Raw genomic sequence first — 18,801 nt, 5'->3', positions numbered from 1 at the left:
AAAACATTTGGTTATCATTTCCATTAAAATGAAGTTTTAATTTTGGTGATCATTTCCTATTTTTGTCAGTAAAAATGTTTTTTTTGACGTTACATTTGACTTTATCCGGTGATCAGTTTCAACCAGCCGAAGAAATGTACCGTTTATTTTTTACCGAAAAACTATCAACTTCTGGGTTGTGAGACCCTCGTGATTCCGAGTCAAAATAACCCAAAATTCGTGCTTGCCTCAGATGCGTTTTAACTCTACACAACCACACGCAAGAAGGGCTTTATTAAAGTTTTTTACCTATATTCTAAAGCAGTGGTTCCTAACCTTTTCAGTCCGGTTACCCCTATGACTAACTAGGGAACTTGATTTTACCCCTCCTCCCAATGGTAATAAAAAAATAAAACGTGTACGTTTGTTGTATTGTTATATTAGGTTAGCTTATTACCCCCGTAAAATACCAGTTTTACCCCTACGGGGTAATTACCCCCAGGTTAGGAACCACTGTTCTAAAGGCTAGGAGTGGATAAATTTGATGGACTTTATTTGCAATCAGAAACAGTTTAACTTAAATAGAAAACAGATCCTGTCGTATTTTCGTCCTATTTAATGCTGTTAATTAAATATTTAATGAAATCTAACTTACCGTCGCCAACTTCGGTTCTAATGGGTCGAGGTCTCATAAGGGTCTTCGGCCTACTCTGTCTGATTCGGATATCCTTACGAATCTTTTTTCTTATGGTGTTATCCGGGAGACGCGGGCGGCGACGTCGTACTCCAAAAGGCCGATATCGACATTTCCTACGCACGGCTGGAGTGTCTCCTGCACAGTCCAACATGTGTTGGTGCAGATCATCGAGCGTAATCGATTTTCTACACTTGGTACACTCTCTGAAACCCCGAGGTGGGCGCGTCCGATTGCACATCTGACTAGGCGGCACATAGAGATGCTTCAATATGTCTGCGTTCAACAGCTGCTCCCCAACAATTTCATAATGCTGTACTTGCGCGTTAGGATGATGCGTGGAGACGTGCGCGGACACAGCGCGCGCGTCGCTGCTCTGCGCGCCGCACGCGCAGCACACATAGCAGCGCGGGCGCACCCACTCGCCGCTCAGCACGGCCGGCTGCAGCTCGTAATTGGAGGTGGAGGGCGTGAGTCCCAACGACAAGGGGAAGTCGCCCCGCCCGGTGCTTTCTGCTGCCCTCTTTGTAATTTTCATTACTTGCGATAACGGAGTTGGAAGTTCCCTGCTTTCTAGTATGTCTTTCAGCTCGTTACTTATAATTGTTTGCTTTTCAGTCTTTTTTTCGAGCGGTGGACAGCCAAATTTCTCTTCGAATTTTCGCCTCATACGTAGTTGTGTCCAGATATCTAAACTGGAGACCAAAGATATAATGCAATTATTCGTGTGCGAATCGCGCTTTATTTGGTCGGGATTTATAGGACCCTTTTCGCTTTCCAAATTGTCCCATTTCCACTTGTGCTTTGGAGCAATTGCCCGGGGCATATATCGATCAAAGGCGTTACGTGAATACTGCTCACTTGCGAGGAGTATGGGAAATCCTTCTGCAGTATTAATGACAACACTATTCTTCGACTTCCTAGTTTTAATAGTACTGTCTGGATCTGGGTTAAAATTGAAAGATCCGTCCAGAAATTTGCTTAAATTTTCCTGGACGTTACTTGCCACTTTAGAGTAAAAACTTGTGTCGAAACACTTTTCGAACTTTTGTGTCGTCTCATCTAAGTTTTTCCAATCTTTCTTAGTGGACTCGCCCGTTCTAGGCGAGCGATGCACGACACCCAACCGCGAAAGAATCTGGTCGGCGTCAGTGTTATGAAACGAGAAATTGGGCGGGATTCGCTTATTCCACTGAATGTCGTCTAACACGATAACAGCGCTCTTCTCTATTACCGTGCTGCTACCTAGACTTTTGCTCGGAGGCAAAATTAAATTCGTTGTTATATTATCTTCAATGTCAGCACCATCGCTTACTAGAGACGGTTTCAGTTCACAAGAAATCACGACTCCATTAAAGCTGTGTCCGTCAGGGAAAACTTGACCGTCATTTCCAAATTCATCTTTATGCGTTTCTTTTAATGTACCCGTTGAAACTTTCTGACGAAGCCTGCTGCGATAAGGTAATTTGGTTTCGCACGACTTGTTTTTATGTTCAACAAGTTCGACCGAGGAGGTAAATCGTGTATGGCAGTTCAGACAAGCAAAGTAGTGTTGGGGATGCGTTTCCGCCATGTGGCGAATAATGTCGTTCGCTTCGGCCTCGTAGTGGCCACAAAACAGGCAGGCGATGAAGCTGTCCTGCTTCGAACTTGCTGCATGCATTCGCCGCACATGTTTGGACAAGGTTTGTTTAGAAGCAAAATGTTTGTCACAATATGGACATAAAAGTATAGAATCAGACTTTGTTGCGAGATCATCTGTTTTATTTGGCGGCGTTTTGGATGCGGCACTAGTTCGCTTAGCCTTTTCTTGGCCAGTTTTTCCTTCAGACTTGCGGACGAGTTTGGTAGGTTGTGGACTGGGAATGTTCGCCTTCCTGGGCCTGAGCCTTCCATTTAATCCAGACGATGGTTCATCTGCCCCCGGATTCATCATGTTTTCTTCTAAATTCCTGAAAAGAAAATGTATGTTATAAATGTTATTAATCCAGTAATTTTGTTGCGTTTTGTAAGGGGGTTCGTTTGGGTCAAATCCGGTAGTTCTGATATATTGCAGATATGATGTTGGCTCAATGAATAATCCAAATTTGTGACTTCGAGCGCCGAACGCAACGTTGAAAATGATATATAACTTGCCCTAATTCCTAAGAGTAGGAAGAAATATAGCATAGATTGGACCTGGGGATCCGACCCTTTCCCCTCCGTTTTTGGGTGGTAGGCACGGTATGATCTCGTGGCTACCGGGCCAAATCAGCTTTGTTTGACCTTAGGAACAATCGTGCCAAGCGGCATCGCCTGTGACAAAAGTGCATACTCCTTAGCCTACGAATTCAATTTCAATATTATACATTTTGAAAGGATTGATCTCGGAAACTATGTGATCTACAGACAGTTCTAGTCTAGTCTCGTATTGTAGAAAATTTTGTCTACTTTAAAAACGTCTTGAAAAGATGCTCTCAAGAACCTAACCCTTTAGGGCTTCACTTCACTTCAAAAACACGGTGTATGTATTAGTGCAAAGAATGGTTATATTCTGCTGCTATTATACTTCTGCAAATCGGATTATGAAAACTATTTCTGTAAAATATTGTTCAATTAAGGTGCTGCCAGTCATTTCTATTTTTTTTAGAAATTTTCAGAAATTCTGTAATGCGATAGACACATGCTGTTATTTGCTTTTGTACGGGATCATCTTTATAAATTTGACGTATATCGGGTACTTACTTGTTAATAAAATATGCATGTACCGGTGAAAAATCATTGAAACAATCGTCTGACACAAATGGGTCCGGCGCAATGATATGCGGATTCAACTCTACATCATGCTTAGCTTGCTGCGTCGTCAATAAACCATCTGGTGGGAATCTAAACAAAACACAATACAATTATTCAATAAAATTTACCATGTCAAACTACAGCATATTATTTTATAAGTACATAGATCCAAAGACAGTTTGAAACGATTGTCACAGCGTATCCATGGAAGTGTTTGCCTAATTAATGTATCAAAGGTATGCAATTCTCAAATTCAAGGGGCCACAGTGTCGGAGGGCCGATACAGTTTTGGGACGAGAAAATAACATGATGAAAATAATATTTACTGAATTATCAATAAATATACATTAGTTTACACATTTTAGTTTTTAAATAAGATCAATCATAACCTTTCATCTTACTAATTTTAATCATGTTCATGACAGAATAGCTATTGCCAACAGCAACTATATTTTATCAATACTTAATCAAAAATACCCAATAATAATGGGATCAAACCCGGGACGTTTATTTCGTAACATAACAAGAACCTACGTGTATTGCAAAATAGACAAAATATGTATAGAAATAGAGCGAAACCGTATATTCGTTTGTATCGAAAAGTCTGGCAATGTTTCTTACTGCCTGGTGGGTTTTCTTCGTTAATCGAAAATATTAAATCCATGCAAATAGCGTGTGCATAAGTAACCTATGAAAGTCCAAAATAAATGTCTTAAGAGTTGTTACTAAGAAAGCACTGCGAATTCGCGGGTACGCCAGGTAGGCACGATAAAGAGTTTGCCACAATTTTCGATTAGTAAATACCTAAATTTAAAAATGTAATTACTTATTATATTAAAAATAGTTACATCGTTATTATTATGGTATACCAAAACATAATACAAAATAAAAACAGAGAATTACACGCTAACCAGACTATAATCTAAAGCCCGGCAACGTAAGAAATGCGAGGACAAAAGTCAGAGGCAGGACGGAACCCTGTGTCTCCCGGGATATGTACCGCAATAGGCATATGTAATATTAATAATTAATACACATAGATATTCAGAAAATATACTCAAAAGAGATTAAGGATAGAAATAATTTGATCTCATGAATGCGTGCCAGTGACTCCAAGCATTTGAAATCCAAGGGCTTAAAAATGAATATTTAGTGGGTCAACGGCGGCCGCGCTACGCATCAGCAACCCAATCGCATGTCCAGTTGCACTCGCCGATTATCTTTAGCTGCGGCCGGGATGAATCGATATATGTGATCTAGGCACAGCAGGGACGCAACAAGGGAGGCTTGACCCACCACCGCTGCCCCTTCCCACACCCGCGCCCGCCCCGCTCGCCGCCGACCGTTCCTCTATTTCCCGGGCCCGAACTCACTGATCAAATTTTTCATTGTCGTTTCCGGAGCGCAGTTTTTTCGGGAGCCATAGAGAATGTCATGGAGATGAACTTTTCTTATTTAATAAACAGTCAGTGAAGGTCATCAACAGTCGAAGACATACATATTTTTTCATCATACACTTAATTTTATTGGTTCCCTTTGACTTTTGTTCAAAAAAAAAAACAGTTAACAACACAAATAAAAAAAAAGTAAATAACTGTTTAAAATTAAAGTCGCATAGCAGAAAAAAAAATATAATCCTATACCTCTCACGTCGAATGATGGTCCCTATAACAAATATGCTACTTTCCTACTAGTCAAATCAGCTTCTTTTTTGAACTGTCAAAACGATTTGCCAATATGCAATTTATATGAAACCGAGTATAATGACGTCAACTCATCTACTTTTTATATTTCTCTCCGACTTATTAAATAGTAATTGTGTTTAAAAACAATTGCTATTTACATCTAGGATGTTTTTATAATAATTAACTGGTGCTTTATTTCGTGCACGGTGTGAATTTTTTTTTTCATTTCTCATGCTCTGAAAGAGGGTCATTGTTGTTCTTAAAGGTATGCAGAAAGTGATACGTTTCTGCACTAGAGCATTTAACTTTCCAAGTACAATTTTTTTCATTTTTTAAGACAAACAATTGAAATTTGGTTGGTTGGATTTGTTATACAATTTCCATTCTGATTTTTAACTCCCCATTCCATAAATAACTATTATTTTACCTAAATTGTTAATTGAAAGTACCCTCGAGAAACAGTATAAAAATTTATACTCAGTCATGTTTTTAAAATACCATGCATTTTACTTTCCTCATATTCGAAATGAAAATTAGAGTGTTTAACTCGGGACGAAAGGCATCATTTCAGCCTCGGACTATTTTATTTAGGTCTAAAGTTCCCTATTCCTTCTATCCTCTTTTGTTTGGGCTTAATTAAAAAAATGTTTCTACCGTATTTTTATTACTTAAATATTACATTTCAATATGAATAAATTTGCTGAGCTTCCAGAAAATGACAGCTACTCCATATAAAAATTACTGTCATACGGACCAGCATTCAACGCGAGAAATATACCTAACTAGCACAAAAATAGTTATTTGTTTTACATGGGGGCATAGTTGTAGTTGTATTGTTTGATATTTTAAAGTGTGTATTTTCCTCACGTTGGTGTGGTGAAAAATGTTGTATTTCACTCGGTGGCAAAATTTGTTTAACCCTCGTGCCTTGAAAGCCTCGCAACGCTCAAGATTCCACTTTACAAACCACTCACTAAGCTCGTGGTTCAATTTTGGAATCTTTCGCTTGCTCGGGCATATTAGCACGAGAGGTTAAACAACCACTTTGCCCCCTTGTAAAACAAATAACTATTGATGTGATTAAACATAAGCAAAAGTGTAAACTTGCATTCGATTTTTATAGTTTATATATTCGTATAGTATAGTTTATTTAAGCTAGATACCATTATGTATGAATATTAGATTTACTTCAGATGAGAATTGATATACTAAATAGGTATTGTTTATAGTTGTCGAGGCAGTTCTTCTGTAAGTTGGCAAGCTTTTATCTACCCATATGCCAAAATTTGCGGAATTAACAAACATCCTGTATAATCGGCTTGAAACCAATTTACAATGGTATTCAGAAGGAAATAGTAAATTGAATTTTAGTATGAACTTAATTTAACTGCGTTACGGTATAAATTAAAAGTAACTCTTTTATTAATTCATGTAAAATAAATTACATTTTCTACTCTTTCAAACAAATGTCAATTTAATCATTCTGAATGCCACTTCATGGTACTTTTAACGCTTAGCGCAACAGGTGAATTCGCACGACGCTTACCGTCTAGCAACATTGGTGTACGCCTCCGAAGAATTGCAACAATGTAGGGTTGACACTCGTTGCTTTATCAATTTTTTCATGGTTCTAAGTGGGTCTATGTGACACATTATCAATAACTTTGTTAAGCAAAATGCATAATATTGAACTTAAATGAATTTACACCTTCAGAAAAATACTTATAACATATACGGATTACGGTACCATGAAAAAAATATAAGTAGAAAAGATGTACCACAAGTCAAATTCATAGTTTTAATTCCTATGACTTTCGTCAAATTTCATACTGAAAAGAGCAGCACTGAACCGAAACCGTGTTAGTATCTCCGGTTTAAAGCACAGACAACTGGTAAGTGATATTCGCAGCACCCTTTGAAGGGGCGATGATGCAACAGGTATGAGTTGCCGCGCTGACGAAACGTCAATAACGCATTCGCGATGGCAGGTAAATATCCGGGCCTCGATTGCCATGGCGACGCAAGGGAGGCAGACTAACAGAAAGCACACGCATACTGCTGTTGCAATGGCACTTACATATGCAGTTGTGGGGCGGCGCAGAGCGCCCGCCCCCGGGCGTACGCAGGTCCACACGTGGCGCCTTTCCTCGCTGTAGCTAGGCACGCAAACAACCACTACGAACGATTTCACAGTCCGCGTCCGCTACCGATACCAGCCTGTAACCCGCAACTCGTGGCATATGATGGTACCTGTAACAACAAACCATTAAGTACACTAAAATAGAATAAGTAGGTACTTACCTAACTACATTAAAATTCAGTGTAGTGTTTCCTAGTGCAACACTGCAAGTACCTCGAAAACGGCGGAATTGGAGGCTTTTTAGGGTTCCGAAGCCAATATAACCCAGTCACATTAAGAGGTTCACCTCGGAATGAGAAATACTTAATAAGCTGGAAACTCGTATACACCTGACCGCTACCCGTTCGCCCGGCCACAGATTATACACGTGGATTTTCTTTTTGGGTCAGCGAGAGTAGCTATCAGATCCCGTACAGCTACGCGAAATTGGTCTTAGAAGACCTTCAAATTGATGGAGATTGCCGGTTACAGATTTTGGAAAAAACATACAGGTTGTGAGAAAAAGGTCATTTTTGACAAACTTGTTTTTTATGCCAATCGATCCCATTCCTATTGAGGATCAAAAGCTTGTATGGAACCAAAAAAATTTTCCGGCTAGAAAAGCCACAAATCGAGGAAAACTTATCCCATACAATTTGTATGAAAATGAAAACTTTTATTATTCACATGCTATTTTTGTATGCCAATCGATTCCATTCCTATCCAGTATCAATAGTTTATTTGGGGTCAACTTACGGTAATGTACTAAAAAGCCATAATTCACAAAAAAAAAACCATACATTTACTATGGAGAAAACGTGAAATTTAATTCACATTTTTCTATCTGGCCAATCAGTCCTGTTACATTTAAGGACCATAATTCTGTATGAAGACATTGCTGTAGGTCTTTTAAAATGAATAGGAGTCTTCAATAAACATTTTGTGATAAAGTGAATTATTCCGGAAATAAACGCTTCGCAAGTAAATAAAAATGTATTTTCCCTCCTAACTTTTGAACTATCGGTCCAAAAAATATGAAAAAAATCACAAAAATAGTGCTTAGTAAATACATTTAATAAAAGTTAAAACAATAGTGATCAATTAAGCCGTTTTTGAGTTATCGCTAAAAGTATTTTCTTCTTATTTTATTAAAAATCCTGGCAACCCTTATTTGTGACCGGATTTTCGCAGGCAACCCTATACCACTGTATTCGCAATAATATTACCGTCATTTTGATATATAATTCAAGCGTCAGACAGATGAGTGCAATCATCGATATAAACTCACCTGTTTAAACACGGCAACCACATAATAGTGACCGGAAAAAGAAACCTAGTTGATTCATGTTGTACAAGTTGTATACTTTCCATTGGAACTTATTTCGTTCGTCAGACAAGTCGGTGAAATTTAAAGAAAAAACAATTTTTCCAAAATTAATTAACAATAGCCTTGACCATGTTTCATTAGGCAACTCTATTTATTTATGTTCTGGAACATATTTTCTTTCATAAAATACAAGTTTCAACCGCCGACGTATCGGTGAAGGTTGACCATATATGCGGGATCTCCTAAACTGAGAGAATAAACCCGCTTGACCTTCCGAATTCTTCCATCTAAATGCCTTACCTACCCAAAAAAAACAACTTTCCCTCCGAATACTACCGACCAAACCGGATGGTAATTGATTACCCCCCAAAATTTGGTAGGAACACGTAAATTTCCTTCCAAGTTAGAAAGAAATTTTAGAAGGTAACATTTTAGGAGGTAAGTTTTCAGAAGGAACCCGTTTTTACCGTCCATACCAATCCTTCTGCTTTAGTGGGTTTTTGAAACGGTAGGTAATGCCGGAAGGAAACTTTAAAAATAGACGGAATTTTCAGATACCTTCTAGCTTTTACCCACTAATTTGGTGGAATTTTTCTAACGGAAGGTAATTGAGGGAAAACCTTCCGAATACCAGCGCAACGCTAGGGTTGCCGACGCTTAGAAATTATTTTACAAATAAGTACCTAATACTTATTGTCTTCGGTTCGGTTCGGTTAATAAGTACCCACTTAAACTATAGATTCTATAGAAGATACCTACCTGCTTAGGTAGGTACAAATATAAGTTTTAGTTGTCAAACTAGTATTAGAACTGGCCATATAAAAGCATAGCGTAAAATAATCATGAGCAAGATAAGTTGCAATAAGTTTTTAGTTTTTAGTTTAAGGATAATCATATTGTGTGCCCTTACAGGGTGTCATGTACCTACCGCTTTATACTTGTAACACCTTACTGTTTTATGAACATGGCTACAATGAAATAAAGAATAAAGAATAAAGAATAAGTAATTACAATATTATTCCGTTTATGCGTTTCATTCCGTCATATCTCCCTGCAGTAAACGCAGCGTTTACGCCGTTTTATAAACCGCGCAATGAATCAATAATTCAACACCACATACGTAGCTTGTAGCTTGCAACTATCGTAAAAATAAAAACAATTGGTATAAGTACTTGTATTGAGAATGTCTACTTACTTTTCCTATCTATCGGAAGAGCAAAAACAGTATTTTTTTATTAGTTTTGTTGTTTCTGCATTCATCCACACTACAAGTTGTGTTAAGGTGACAGTCCATTTCCAACCGCAGCTGCACTACTGTCAATTTTACTATGGAAATTGACAGTAACAGCGACGCGTTCAGTACCAATAGTGCAGCTGCGGTCAGAAATGGAATGTTACCCTTATTTGTTCGTGATTCGTGACGAAGACATTTCTTTCGCATACATTTTATGGCTCCTCTACACGATGGGCCAGCGCTGGGCCAATGAGTTGGCCATGCGATGGTTGGAACGCAACTACACGATGGCGACATTCAGTTGTGATCGGACCGGTTTCCAAGATGGACGTGGAAGCATTAGCCGTTGCAGCAATTTATCTATACGCCACGTATAGTTTGTAGCTTTCTAGTAGACCCCGAAGGCTTATCCTATTGTCTATTGTTCAGTAAAACCGCACGTGCTACTTACCTGCAAAAAAGGGTCCTAAGTATTCTATTTGGCACCTGAGCGCGGGCTAGTCCAACGCTCAAAAAACCAGTGTAGGTGCGCTCTCCGATAACGCGCCTTTGTTACGCATCTCGATGACACATTTTAGACTGGTTCTGTAGCGTTCGACTCGCCGGCACTCAGTAACCGAAGTACCGATTTTTTATGCAGGTGGTTGTGGCACGTGGCACGAGCGGTTTTTCTTAACAATAGACAATAGGATTAGCCTTCGGGGTCTATTAGAAAGCTACAAACTATACCAATATTTACTTCAAGTATTTAAAAAAAAATGGCGTCGAAGCTGCAGGAGTTTTTTGATGATACATAGTTTTTTGATGATACATACTTCCCGAAAAAAAATGAATGTTAGATTTTTTTTAAAGAATTAAATTAATTAAATATCTTTTTTAATTTCATGTTACCATACAATTTGCTTAAATTATTTTAGATCATATTATAATTTTGTTACTAGCTTACCAACATAGCTGTGCAAATTGTGCAGTGTAGGTACTTACTATGTGTAGTTAGATATGTATCTAATATTCATTTATTTATTTAAATTGTACTGTCTGCGTAAATTTCCTATTCCTTCATTACTTCCATAATTGATACTGAGCGCAAACGTCCACACTCGACCGCGTTCGAGCGCGCACTGTGGATTGGGCCACGTGTAGATGCGTACCGCCATCACTACCTTTGATGTGTGCCGAAAAACCGACACCGCGGCCATCCCATCGCCATTCGCCGCGCCATAAGCCAACCGACACCACTACCCTCTCTACACGTTGGCCCATCATATTGGACCACTAGATTGGGCCAACGTGTAGAGGAACCATTAGCATATTGGAGCACGCGGCGACGCGACGTGCCACTAAACTAAGCGGTAAATTCACGATCTACGCGGCCAAAAGTCGATTTATCAAAACAATAAATACCTCTGCGATAACAGCTACCTGCGATAGAAGTAGGGCTTGCAATTCGAATTTGTCGAATATTAGACCTGTTTTGATATTCGAATATTCGGCCGCTCAGGTTTCGAATATTCGAATATTTTTTATTACTATAAAAATCTATTTCATCCGCTGTAGTTACAGTTTCTCTGTCTTTTACGGGTATTTACAGTGAATAAGGAACGGTAGGTAACCAAATACGAAGGAAATAATAGTTTTACTGTATTCATCTCGATAGACTTCGTGAATACAGTGAAACCGAACTCAATTTCAAAGAAGACGAAATCAAAAAGGATGTTATTGTTACGGTGCATAAGTTTTAAGTTAAAGGGTCATTCTGTTTATTCAGTACAAGTATTACTATAAAAAATCTATTTCATCCGCTGTAGTTACAGTTTCTCTGTCTTTTCCGGGTATTTACAGTGAATAAGGAACGGTAGGTAACCAAATACGAAGGAAATAATAGTTTTACTGTATTCATCTCCATAGACTTCGTGAATACAGTGAAACCGAACTCAATTTCAAAAAAGACGAAATCAAAAAGGATGTTATTGTTACGGTGCATAAGTTTTAAGTAAAAGGGACATTCTGTTTATTCAGTACAAGCGTACGTTAAGCGAATTTTTGAAGTCTAAACCATGCCAATTATCGCAATTCTCAAATTTGATCATACACCAAACCTGCCCAACTAGGTAATCTAACCATGCACCTTTAGCTGACGAATAATCCACCCAGTAGTCAACTAACTTTTTCCCTTAAATATTCCAATATTATATAATTAGCCGACCATTAGGAATAAAAACTTGCCAAAACAAATAAAGTCAATAAAAATTCAAAATACAATGGAATTAAAGGCCTTTTTACAGGCCTCTGAGTGACTACAAGTTAATTTAAATCGGAATATAATTACCTACTGAAAATATATCTTACATACCTAGGTGTTTGGATGGTTAAAGTTATATTATTTCACGCAACGACGCATTTATAATAAAAGTTTTATCTAGAAATATTGAATACGTCTAATTTTGGCGTTTTACTTGTTTTTATAAATGTGGGCATCTCATATTAGTATGATAAAATCTAGTCAATTAAGTGGATTTCTGCAAAATATCATTAGTTTTAGCAATATGTGAAAAAAGCTTTTGAATTAAACGATACTAAACCGATTTCTCGTTCGTTTTCTTATTTTTTATAATATTCGAATATGTCGTCAGAAAAAGTCGAATATTCGAATACCTGAAAGTTTCGAATATTTGCAATCCCTAGATAGAAGACCCTTTAGCGGCTAGATAACAACCCCCCCACCCTCGTATGCACTTTCTAATTCGTTTCACGTCAGTCGGAATTTGATCGTGTCACTTCGCGTACGTTACTTGTTCTCGGCTCTCTTAGAAAAGCAAAACTTTGAAGGTGTGGTTTATTGTTTTTAAGTGATCAAGAGTGAGAAAAATCATGGATTCTGAAACAGCTGGTAAGTAATTTATAAGCAAAAATAAAAATATGCTTTATTTATTTGTTTTTGAGGCTAGGTTAATGCTCTGAAAGAGAGACTGTTTTTGAGCGTCATTTTTCGTAAAAAAAAACTTCACTCGTTAATAAGTAATACAATAGGGTGAGATCGAGCAGAATTGTTAATGGCATGTTATAGTCTATTGTTTTGGTTATTAGAATTTAAAAAAAACCTTCCGCATGCTTCCGCCAAATCTTTATACTTTAAAAATAATTCGCCATTTTATTAAAAAATAAACTTTTTTTTGTATTGAGTTTAATCGAAATGTTTATCTGTTTTAGATGTACCAAATACGTCAGGAATAAAGATCGTGACTAGAAAACACATATTTGATCTCTTCAAAAGTAAAAAATTACCTACATTGGAAGAAAAACTGTGTTCCTTAATAGATCAACTTTTTTGTAGTGAAGGCTGCACTAATGATCAAATAGAATTATTTAAAAGCAATTTTGCTTATTTCAAGTCCGAATTTAAGACTAGATGGAGTAAAGCTCAGTAAAAGAAGACAGATTCATAAAAAACAATCATTCTTGGCTAGAAGGCACTTTCGCGAAAACGAGAAATTCAGGCAAGATTTCATAACGAAACTGGCTTGTTGTGGTAGATATGCCAAAGGCAAATTTCGGCAACACGAATGATGGAAACACCAGCAGAAGGTTTTTTGATGATCCAAAAGTAGCATCAGATATAACTGGAATCAGTTACGAGCTGATATACAGATTAAAAGTAATTTTAGAGACGATATCAAGTGGCCACAAAATTGACTCTGAAAAATACGACAGTTACGCAAAGGAAACAGCAGAACTATATGTCAAATTATACGAATGGCATCCCATGACGCCCACGATGCATAAGATACTAGTCCATGGTGCTGTTATTATAAAAAATGCGTTACTACCCATTGGACAGCTGACTGAAGAAGCTGCAGAAGCGCGTAACAAGTATTTCCGATCTTATCGACTTGATTTCGCAAGGAAGTTTACGAGAGAAAGCTGCATCACGGATATTTTGAATCGCTTACTTTTGAGTTCCGACCCCTTACTGAGCAGCAGGAGAAAAGTAAAAAAAAAAAGAAAGCACAGTACTTTCCTGCCAGGGACGATAGAATTGCTATTGCCTGCCGATCCGAACCCAGAGTGCTCTTCTGGAAGCGAAGAAGAAAACATCATAGCAGAGACTGTAGCTTAATATGGCAACTGATTTTATTTCCGTAATAAATTATTATACACATTTTACTATATTTTTAATTTTTTCCTCTTTTGTGAAGATGTCGACATTTTACAAATCAGTAGAATTTTGAAAAAATACTCTATAAATAAAAAGTAAAAACATGAAACAGTTGTTTCAACTTCGTAAAACGTTAAAAAATACAAAACACGCAAAAATAATTTTGGCCCCGTAGGTCGTGAATTTACCCCTATTGGTCTAAGAGCTAGCCACGGCCATAGGAATGCAATTTATAGAGCAACGAAATCCCTCTAGTTAGTGTGCCATATTATCATTATTAATTAATCCGGGCGCCTGGCAGCTGTTTAGCGGTGGGTGTGGGAGTGGATGGGCAACAAAGTGGTTGTAAAATCAATTGAAGGTGTGCAATTTATAGAGCTCTGAGTTTGGTGTAATTAGAATTTGCACGACGGATCCGAAATGTATGGGAAGATCCGCGGATCCGGATCCAGATCCGGATAATTGCATACATTTCGGATCCGGATTGCAAACCCTAGGTGCAGTGGCGTAGCTAGAGGATATGGCGCCCGGGGCAGGCACCAAATTTTCGCCCCCCTCCAACGAAATGAACTAACGAAAGGTTACTTTTTACTTATGATTTAGAGTAGACAAATAAGTGTTTTTTTTATTAGTCCATCGGTGGCTAACAAGCTTACGACTCACCTGATGGTAAGTGGTCACCGCATCCTATGGACGTCTACACTCCAGGGGCGTTACATGCGCGTTGTCGACCATTTTAAAACTTATACACTTCTTTTTTGGAGATCTCCTTAGACTTGAAGATTCAATATCCCTTGTAAGTTTGGGATCGTAGACTATTCATAGCGCGCCTTTGGACTAATTTGAAGGGACCAAGGTGGCATCTAGGTGCTCCTGCCCATAGGTGACAGCAGTACTCATTATATGGGATCTGTCCATGGTCGTACGCAGCATTTTTTAAGGGGTGGGTCAGAAGTAGGGTAGGCTGGGGACGTTGTAACAGGCTACGGTTGAAACAGAGATTATTAGCTTATGGTCAGAGACCAGGGTGGGACAACTGCCCCACCTTGCCCCACCGTGGGTATGCCTATGGATCTGTCTGCCCCAGAGTAAAGTATCGCCTCCCTTTATTGAGCACACCGAGTTTTTTGGATACGAGCACAGCCTACCCAGCAAGGTGGCTACGAAATTATTGGACGTCACTGGGACGTCTTCCCATACATTTCGGATCCGTCGTGCAAATTCTAATCACACCAAACTCAGAGCTCTATAAATTGCACACCTTCAATTGATTTTACAACCCCTTTGTTGTCCATCCACTCCCGCACCCATCGCTGAACAGCTGCCAGGCACCCGAATTAATTAATAATGATAGTATGGCACACTAACTAGAGGGATTTCGTTGCTCTATAAATTGCATACCTATTTCCGTGGCTAGCTCTCCGGCTATATGTGCGTGCGTGCGTGAGCGCGTGTGGCAACCTGGCAACCAACTGGCTTGCTTTTCTACCGTGAACGGGAACAGATTCGTAGGTATAAAACCGAGCTCGAGCGGAGAGTTCCATAGGCCTTGGCTCGGCGCTCTAACCGTTTTTAGGGTTCCGTACCCAACGGGTAAAAACGGGACCCTATTACTAAGACTCCCCTGTCCATCTGTCTGTCACATTAACCATGATAACTAGACAGTTGAAATTTTCACAGATGATGTATTTCTGTTGCCGCTATCTAGACATGCCGCGTGTCAAGCCAAGTTCAAAACAAGACAACTGATGGCGACGCAGCGGCTGTGTGTTATATTACACGAACCACTTTTGACCCCTACGTAACTCAAAATCGAATCTAACATAAACATAATTATGAAATTTGGTTCATTTATTAAGACCCTTGAGGCTAACCAGAACCCCAAATTTCATGAACATAGCTCAACCGTTTCTTAAGATGTTACATACATCTAAAAATCGGGTATTTCCCACTGTACTCATGTACGTACTGACTCACCTAACATTAAAAACCTAACGCACTTCCAGATGACCTAGAAAGTTGAAATTTGGCATCCGGATGGGCCATAGGGATGATGACACATGTTGAATTTTATAACAAAATCTAGTAAAATAGATAGCAAACGAGCAATTTATCACAAAAATGTGGATATTCAAATAAAATATTGAAAAATTACAAAATTACAGGACCTGAAAGTTTCAAAATTTAAGTTTTTTTTTAACTTCCAAAAACGATAAAAGTAAGGGTACCATTCGATTCCTTACATTTCATCCAAAAAAATATTGTATATCAACTATATACATAAACGCAATATTTCACCGACAAAAACGCAATTTTCTTGTTTTGTCCATACTACAAGATGGGCGATGACGTCACGGCCTCTGGCCGTTTTGTATAGGGCGTTTCGCGAGTGAAGTGCGACTGTCGGACTTTGACTACAATTTTTGACTTTTGTGTTACTTTAATGCAATGGGTCCCATATAGACATTTGATCCTAAAAACAAACCCGATCGATTGATACCATAAAAAAAAATAGTCATGTAGCCTATTGTATGGTTACAAAACTGAGATGAAGAAACAATGTTTTTTTTTAGATTTGTACTATTTTCCAAAAATCTGTTTTTATTTACACTACACTAATCGTCGAACGAATCTGTAATAGCAAAAATAAATTTTAATTTCGAAATCAACTATGACGCTCACTAATAATTTCTGTACCGACAAAACGTAATGATATCCTATCGAAAAAGGTAGGTACATGTGAAATGAGAGCCAAGTTCAATTTTAAGAATATGCGTCGTTGTTAACTTGACCTGAAAAAGAATGGAGACCTATATTGGGTGCCAAGTTCTAGTTCGCTTGGGATGTAATTAAAGTTCAGAATTTGCCGTGGCTAGTTTTTGTTAAAATGAAAGTATTTATTTTAGACACCATCAAGTACCAACATACTAAATTTTACAACAGTAACATCAGACAAATATATTAATATAGCGTGCACGTAAAAAGTAGCCAAGTGATGGAATGACTTTTGATGGGATAACAACAAATACTAAAAAACGGTCACCCATCCAAGTACTGACCCCGCCCGACGTTGCTTAACTTCGGTCGAAAATCACGTTTGTTGTATGGGAGCCCCACTTAAATCTTTATTTGATTCTGTTTTTAGTATTTGTTGTTATAGCGGCAACAGAAATACATCATCTGTGAAAATTTCAACAGTCTAGCTATCACGGTTCGTGAGATACAGCCTGGTGACAGACGGACGGACGGACGGACAGCGGAGTCTTAGTAATAGGGTCCCGTTTTTACCCTTAGAATAGAATAGAATAGAATTTCTTTATTTGCCAGAATACGTATGGTACAAGATGACAACAGTTTTACATGTAAGTATCAGTATTCAGTCGAAGACACGACATGCAAATAATTGACTAATAATAATTTTAACATAAAATAAAAGCACAATATTGAAAAAACTTAGATACAAAAATAAAAACAGTGGGTAATTTTTTTATAGTTAAAAAAAAGTCATCCACTTGTATCAAATTGAATAGGTATTAAATAAAAATAAAAAATGTCAAATTAAATAGTAAAATCGTTACAAGTTACATAATGGTCGTCGTGTACATAATTTATTTAAAAGTCATTGGGAATATAAATGAATAGTAAGATGTCAAGAAATAAACCTAATCTCTGCTACTTAAAATATTATTCTATTTGATTTAACAATTTCTGCTCTAAAAATTCCCTTACACTATAAAAGCAATTTTCAGACAGCCATTTTGTAATCTTATTGCTAAATTGGTTACAATCAATTTGCTTTAGCTCATCGGGAAGACTGTTGAATACAACTATACACATATTGTAAGCATTTCTGTGGTATACAGTAGAATGTGAAGGAGGCTGATATAATAGGTTCCTGTATTGCGCTCTCCGATTCCCGGCAAATACATCAATTCTCTTTTTAAAGAGTCCAGGGTGCTTTTTCACAAACAGACATGCTTTTTTGATGTACATGCAAGGTAAAGGCAAAACATTAAATTCCTTAAACAGTGGTTTACAGCTGTCCGTGAACCAAGCGTTGGCTATCGCACGAATGCACTTTTTCTGCCGAATGAACGCTCTTTCAATGTCGACCGAATTGCCCCATAGTAAAAGACCGTAGTTAAGTACAGATGCCACATATCCGTGGTAGGCAGTTGTTGCGGCCTGTAAGGATACCGTAATTCAAAGTTTCCTTAGGGCGAACACAAATCCGTCAAGTTTGGAACAAACAACTTCGACGTGTTTTTTCCAGCTTAAGTTGTTGTCAATATGTAAACCTAAAAATTTCACATTATCACATTTTTCTACTAAGATGTCATTATATTTGATGTCTAGTTGGTCAGGATTGGTTTGATAGGAATGAAATTGAGTGTACACTGTTTTCGTTAGGTTTATATTGAGGTTGTTATTGCTGGTCCATGTACTGATATCAGCCAAGGCTTTATTTATTTCAGAATTATTTATTTTAGAATGTTCTCTCCCTTGATCATCAGTGTAGTATCGTCCGCAAATAATATACACTTTTGTGCGGTAGCTTGGGGAAGATCATTAACATAAACTAGGAACAACAATGGGCCCAAATTACTGCCCTGAGGGACTCCCCATCTATTTACGCGAAAGTCGGACCGGAACTTTTGTTTCACAAGACTTCTACCCTGACTAACAAATTTTTGAATTTCTGTGCACTGTTTTCGGTCTGCCAGGTAGCTTTTGAGCCAAGAAAGTACTGAACCTCTAATCCCATATATTTCAAGCTTCCTCAAGAGTATATTATGATTAACAGTATCAAAAGCCTTACTTAAGTCAAGGAA

The 18,801-nt window shown here is 38.0% G+C and overlaps 1 protein-coding gene across 2 annotated transcripts in view; it reads right to left on the bottom strand.

Moving 5' to 3' along the window:
- Positions 1-18,801, bottom strand: part of LOC134661156 (uncharacterized) — a 52,944-nt gene that overhangs the window by 16,666 nt on the left and 17,477 nt on the right. Inside the window, exons 2-4 of one of the 2 annotated variants that reach the window (XM_063517105.1) lie at positions 7,211-7,383; positions 3,398-3,538; positions 635-2,625 (exon numbers count right to left, since the gene is read on the bottom strand). In XM_063517105.1, the coding sequence (XP_063373175.1) occupies positions 635-2,609 (1,975 nt within the window). In that variant the 5' untranslated portion in view covers positions 2,610-2,625; positions 3,398-3,538; positions 7,211-7,383. The remainder of the gene's footprint in view (positions 1-634; positions 2,626-3,397; positions 3,539-7,210; positions 7,384-18,801) is intronic. The other variant, XM_063517104.1, reaches the window with a different exon arrangement.

This window comes from Cydia amplana, chromosome Z, assembly GCF_948474715.1.
Source record: "Cydia amplana chromosome Z, ilCydAmpl1.1, whole genome shotgun sequence".
Taxonomy (NCBI): Eukaryota; Metazoa; Arthropoda; class Insecta; order Lepidoptera; family Tortricidae; genus Cydia; species Cydia amplana.
The sequence above is the reverse complement of the archived record's forward strand: the minus strand, read 5'-3'. Positions and strand labels throughout refer to the sequence as shown.